Raw genomic sequence first — 6,904 nt, forward strand, 5'->3', positions numbered from 1 at the left:
ACTGCCCTTTCTCTCTCTCTTTCATTAGAAGATAATGCCAGTCATCTGCAAGTTTTTAAAAAACTCCTTGTCAAACCAGTTATTTCTTTTCTGTTAGACCAAAGAAATTATTTTATTGCTTTCCATGCATTTAACTTTGTAAGATGTCTCAAATAAAGCAGGTAAGTGGGAAGAGAAGGGAAGAGTCTTATTAAAGAGACATTTTGCAAATAGTATGAGCCCTCCATGTTATCTGACATGAGACAGAAGTAGAGCTTCTGAAATGGTGAAGCAATAAATTGGACAAAACTGTCAAAAACAATTATTTAAGGATCTGGCAATCAACCAAAAGCAAACAAAAGGCGAAGTGTCAATTTTTAAGAAAAACTAATGAAATCTGGGTAAGAAAAGCTCATGGCATTTTAACTTGGGGCAGCTCCCCCAATTATTTCTAATAATTGGGTTGCTGTTTCTTTTAAGTTTTCTATGTGAACAATCATATCATCTGCAAATAACAACAGTTTTATTGAGTCCTTTCCAATATTTATGCCCTCATTTTTCTTGTCTTATTCCACTAGCTATGAACTCTGCAATGTTTAATAATAGTGGTGATAGTGGGCATTCTTGTTTTAAAAGAAATGCTTTTAATATTTTCTCATGTAGAATGATGTTTACCTAAGAATTTTTTATATTACCCTTTTTAGTTAAAGATATTTCTTCCTAACTCCTTTTTCTTTTTTTTTTTTTTTACTTTTCTTTTTTAATTAATGATTTTTTATTATATTATGTTAGTCACCATACAGTATATCCCCGGTTTCCGATGTAAAGCTCGATGATTCATAAGTTGCGTATAACACCCAGTGCACCATGCAATACGTGCCCTCCTTACTACCCATCACCGGTCTATCCCATTCCCCCACCCCCCTCCCCTCTGAAGTCCTCAGTTTGTTTCTCATATTCCATAGTCTCTCATGTTTCATTCCCCCTTCTGATTACCCCCCCTTTCTTTATCCCTTTCTTCCCCTACCGATCTTCCTAGTTCTTATGTTCCATAGATGAGAGAAATCATATGATAGTTGTCTTTCTCTGCTTGACTTATTTCACTTAGCATTATCTCCTCCAGTGCCGTCCATGTTGTAGCAAATGTTGAGAATTCGTTCTTTCTGATAGCTGAGTAGTATTCCATTGTATATATGGACCACAACTTCTTAATCCAGTCATCTGTTGAAGGGCATCTCGGCTCCTTCCACAATTTAGCTATTGTGGACACTGCTGCTATGAACATTGGGGTCTTCACTACGTCTGTATCTTTGGGGTAAACACCCAGTAGTGCAATGGCTGGGTCATAGGGTAGCTCAATTTTTAACTTTTTAAGGGACCTCCACACTGTTTTCCAGAGTGGTAGTACCAACTTGCATTCCCACCAACAATGTAGGAGGGATCCCCTTTCTCCACATCCTCTCCAACAATTGCCTAACTCCTTTTTCAGTTAAGTTTTTAATCATGAGTTTGTGCTGAATTTCATCAAATGCTTTTTCTTCATCTACCAATGATCATATGATTTTTCTGCATTAACTTACTAATGAAGGGGATGACCTTTATAGATTTTCTAATGATAAACTTGCTTGCATTCCTGGCATAAACCAACATGATCATGGTATGTATTGTTTTTTATGTCCTTTGAGTTAATTGTTTTAGTATTTTTCATCTCTCTTCAAGTGGTAAAAAATAGTTGTACTCTTTCCAGGTCCTTTCAGATTCCTTATACTTTGTATATGCCTCCAGGACTTCTGTATATTTTTGCTTCCGATAACCAGAACTCACCACTCTTTTTCAGGAGACTACCAGCAGGCTAATGGAACCCACTTTGCCCACAGGCTCAGGGAGGCAGAAAAGCCTAGGAATTTACATTTCCTTAAGATGACCCTTAACAATGAGTGGTGCAGAAGTATGAAAGCCCTGGCTCCCTTTTCCTCAGGTCAGGACAGCTCTGAGGAAAAACTTACAGTCCAGAGTTCTCCTGTGGGATCAGGCAGAAGCTACTAGAGAGTCTTTGCTCAAGATCACACCCTTGCTGTCTTCTTCCCTTCTATGTCTGACTTGCTCCATTCTCTTCCTGGTTCCCTTGAGAGAACTTTCTTTATAAACTCCTTGTACACAGATCCTCAAATCAGGTCTGCTTCTGAAGATAAGTTAAAGTAGTGAGATGGGCCTGTAATTTTTTTTTTTCTTTTCCATACTGTTTTTGTCTGGTTTTGGAATCAGGGTTACACTGGCCTTATAAGAATGAGTTAGTGAGTGTTCCTTTTTTTTTTTTTTTTCTTTTAAACCTCTGCTAGAGTTCACATAAGATTAAATTCATCTGTTCTTTGAAAGTTCAGTGTAATTCGCCTGTGGTAAACACAGAACAGTGGTCATCTCGGGTATGAATATGTGGTGGGGGAGGAAGCAATGGTGGAGGAAAGCATGCAGTTAGGTGTAGGTTATTGTTCTGGTCCTAGCTTTTGTTTTGGGTGGTGGTCATTAAAAACGACTGACTAAAAGTGACTGAAACATGAATAAATGATGATGGGGAGAAAAACAAGGATTATGATCAAATTCCATGCACCTGAAGTCCACTAAGGAAATAAATAAGTAAATAAATAAAATCTCTGTTATCTGAAATTAATGTAAAGCTATTGCAGATTTCTTTTGGATAGTAATTCCCTGACATATCTTTCTGATCCATTTATTTTTGACCCTTCTATGCCTGTCCTGCCTGCCTTGCTGAATGGTTGCAAGATCTCAGAAGTCTCCCTATAAAGCCTAAAATAAAACTGCAGGAATTGCAATCCACTGCAAAGTTCAAAGTCTCATTTTCAAACAAATTTCTCATCTCAGCATATCCCCTTGCAATTGTCCTTCTGTGTGTAGGTCCATGTTCCTGTATCTTTTAGTTTGTCTTAAACTTCTATTTCTATGGAAAGTAAACAGGTGTCCCACTCTGGGATTCGGAGGGAATGGAATGGGGGATTATTTAAGGAGGATTTTGGTCACCGTGTAGAGACTCAACAACTAATCTTCCCAGAATCCCATGAGTGTGTGTGTGGGGGGGGGGGGGTATGGGTGGGTGCGTGGGTGTGCGCGCGCACCTGCGTGCGCATTGGCCAATGGACATCTCTCCCTTTCATAGATAACAGGAACAAGGATCTCTGGAGCTTCCTCTGCCTGGAACGGGCCTGAAGTCTGTCGTACTGTCCTTGTGCACAAACTCCTCCCCTGTAATTATGCCAAAGGAGCTGTGAAAGTGATCCCACAGCTGCAGCCCTTCACTTTTGTGCTCTCGGTTCTCCAGGTGCCATTTTCCAACTGCAGCCGAGACTGCCTGGCAGGGACCAGGAAAGGAATCATTGAGGGGGAGCCCACCTGCTGCTTTGAGTGTGTGGAGTGTCCTGATGGGGAGTACAGTGATGAAACAGGTAAAGGAACATGCCCTCATGGACACCATACAAGATTTGGTCCACTTTCAGGCCCTGCGGTCAGCAAAGTCCCTGGAAGAGATAGGCTGAGAAGGTACTTAGCATAGTTTCTCATTTAACAAGGTATGTCTGAGAGTCATGCTGGGCCAGGCACTGGGTGAGGGGATAGAAAAGAAATATTAGATGTCTTGTAATACTATAAAAGCTTAGACATCTTTCTTTTACTTTGATACCACTCTCCAATATTATATTCCTTTTCTTACAGCTCAGTAGCCCTGAATAGACAAAGTTCTATCTGTTCCAGACCACAGAGTTAATAGGCTATGATATATTGCCTGCTGGGTGCCTGGCATTGTATTTGCTGTCTTATTTATGTTTTTCCTGTGCCTCGGTTTCTTCATCTATAACGTGGGAATAATAAGCCTATTTTATAGAGTTTGGTGGAATTAAATGAGTTAATATTAATATAGCACATGGTAAGTTCTAGATAAATGTTAAATAAAAACCTTACCTGACATATTGGAGGCACTCTATAAATATTAACTATAATGTTATTGTTATTATCTCATTTCATCCTCACCACAATGGGATTATTGCTTTCATTACACAGAATAAAACTGAGACTCAGAGAGGTTAAGGAGCCTGACCAAAGTCACACAGCTAGTAAATGGCAGAGCCAGGATTTCCATCCAAATCTCTGACTGAAAGCCCATGCTCCTTTCACGCCCCCAAACTGCATGATGTTTGAGACATAGCAGAGACTTAATAAATGTCTACTGGCTGAATGAGTCTGCAGTCTCCCTCATTGGAAAGCCATGGATGTGGAGTAAGGAAGGCACAGGTCATTTGTGTGGGATACTCTGCCTTGATCTAAGAGGAATTCTGCTCTGACAGAAAAGCCCATCCATATATCCAAAATGAGACGGGCTGAGTGCGAATCACTATGGAAAGTTGATGAACTATGCTAGACCCCTAGTGCGCAGGTAGCCACCTGTCCAGCAAGATTGATCATTCTCTGGTATAAACCATCACTAAGTAGTGCTAAAGGAAACATGTAGCACTACCCTCCACGTGTACAAAGGAAAAAAATAATAGAACTATTATAAATACATGAAATTAAATAAGTATATTAAACATAAGTCAGAGTTCTATGTGTTTGTAATGTAAAAATCACAATTATGTCATCAACAAAGAAAATTTAAAGTGACCACATCCAATAACCTGTACACCCTTAGCACCACATTCACACTCACAAATTATAGTCCATGCCACACAGTAACTAACTCTTCCCTGGAATAATTCACAGATGCAAGTGCCTGTGACAAGTGCCCTGATGACTTCTGGTCCAATGAAAACCACACCTCCTGCATTGCCAAAGAGATTGAGTTTCTGTCCTGGACGGAGCCCTTTGGGATTGCACTCACCCTCTTTGCCGTGCTGGGCATTTTCCTGACAGCCTTCGTGCTGGGTGTCTTTATCAAGTTCTGTAACACACCCATAGTCAAGGCCACCAACCGAGAGCTCTCCTACCTCCTCCTCTTCTCCTTGCTCTGCTGCTTCTCCAGCTCCCTGTTCTTCATTGGTGAGCCCCAGGACTGGACATGCCGCCTGCGCCAGCCAGCCTTTGGCATCAGCTTCGTGCTCTGCATATCATGCATCCTGGTGAAAACCAACCGTGTCCTCCTGGTGTTTGAGGCCAAGATCCCCACAAGCTTCCACCGCAAATGGTGGGGGCTCAACCTGCAGTTCCTGCTGGTCTTCCTCTGCACCTTCATGCAGATTGTCATCTGTGTGATCTGGCTCTACACCGCCCCACCCTCAAGCTACCGCAACCATGAGCTGGAGGATGAGATCATCTTTATCACATGCCATGAGGGCTCACTTATGGCACTGGGCTTCTTGATTGGCTACACCTGCTTGCTGGCCGCCATCTGCTTCTTCTTTGCCTTCAAGTCCCGGAAGCTGCCAGAGAACTTCAATGAAGCCAAGTTCATCACCTTCAGCATGCTCATCTTCTTCATTGTCTGGATCTCCTTCATTCCAGCCTACGCCAGCACCTACGGCAAGTTTGTCTCTGCCGTGGAAGTGATCGCCATCCTGGCAGCCAGCTTCGGCTTGCTGGCCTGCATCTTCTTCAACAAGGTCTACATCATCCTCTTCAAGCCATCCCGGAACACCATCGAGGAGGTGCGCTGCAGCACTGCTGCTCACGCTTTCAAGGTGGCGGCCCGGGCCACACTGCGCCGCAGCAATGTCTCCCGCAAGCGGTCCAGCAGCCTCGGGGGCTCCACGGGATCCACGCCCTCCTCCTCCATCAGCAGCAAGAGCAACAGTGAAGACCCCTTCCCACAGCCCGAGAGGCAGAAGCAGCAGCAGCCACTGGCCCTGACCCAGCAAGAGCAGCAGCCACAGCAACCCCTGACCCTACAGCAGCAGCCACAGCCACAGCCGCAGCCCAGATGCAAGCAGAAGGTCATCTTTGGCAGTGGCACCGTCACCTTCTCACTGAGCTTTGATGAGCCTCAGAAGAGTGCCATGGCTCACAGGAATGCCACGCACCAGAACTCCCTGGAGACCCAGAGAAGCAACGAGACCCTGACCAGACACCAGGCATTGCTCCCGCTGCAGTGCAGGGAGATAGACTCAGACCTGACTGCCCAGGAGACAGGCCTCCAAGGGCCTGTGGGTGGGGACCGCCGACCAGAGACGGAAGACCCTGAAGAGATGTCCCCAGCACTTGTAGTGTCCAGTTCACAAAGCTTTGTCATCAGCAGTGGAGGCAGCACTGTCACAGAAAACATACTGCATTCATAAAATGGAACAAGGTGGCCAGTCCAGGGAGGATCCAGAGAGGTTTCCTGGGATCATGTTCGATGACAAGGATGAGGAATCTCACCCCCCCAGATTCCTTTCTTCTGTGGAAGGAGGGATGACACACCAAACACCTCAAACTTAGTTGCACTGTTTTAAATAACAGTGAATTGACTAATGCTCCCTTTAAAATTAAAAAAAGAAGGAGAGCCATGTGATTCTGTGGTTAGATATGTCAGAGTATTGAGAACACCATAATCAGATATGCTATGTGTCTCTTCTCTGTTCTCCTCCTCTGTTCTATCCCACCCAATAGCCCAGAGATGAAACAAGGCTGTAAGCAACCCACCTGTTCCCTCTTTTTTTTTCTTAACACTGAAATGCCTGCTCTGAACATTGCAGACGCCCTGGCCCAGAGACAAGAGTGTGCAGAGTGACAAAACATCAGACTGGCCACCACTAGATTTAAGAGTCTGAAAGACAGAAAGTCACCAGTGCTGTCCAGCACCTTGACAATGGGAAGAACTTCAAATGTTCAAAATAGTAAGGTGAACATGTCCCCTCCTATTTATGAAAACGTAAGATATTTGGTCTCCTACTTGCTGCTGCTATCATGGGACATCTAGAAGGTTAGCATCCCTCCTGTACCAACCGCA

The 6,904-nt window shown here is 43.8% G+C and overlaps 1 protein-coding gene across 2 annotated transcripts in view; it reads left to right on the top strand.

Annotated features, from left to right (window-relative positions):
* Nucleotides 1-6,251, top strand: part of CASR (calcium sensing receptor) — a 29,357-nt gene extending 23,106 nt beyond the window's left edge. Inside the window, exons 5-6 of one of the 2 annotated variants that reach the window (XM_040621710.1) lie at nt 3,284-3,437; nt 4,744-6,251. In XM_040621710.1, the coding sequence (XP_040477644.1) occupies nt 3,284-3,437; nt 4,744-6,251 (1,662 nt within the window). The remainder of the gene's footprint in view (nt 1-3,283; nt 3,438-4,743) is intronic. The other variant, XM_008708172.2, reaches the window with a different exon arrangement.
* The last annotated feature ends 653 nt before the right edge of the window (nt 6,252-6,904 follow it).

The sequence above is a fragment of the Ursus maritimus genome, unplaced genomic scaffold (assembly GCF_017311325.1).
Source record: "Ursus maritimus isolate PB19 unplaced genomic scaffold, ASM1731132v1 scaffold_4, whole genome shotgun sequence".
NCBI classification, from domain to species: Eukaryota; Metazoa; Chordata; class Mammalia; order Carnivora; family Ursidae; genus Ursus; species Ursus maritimus.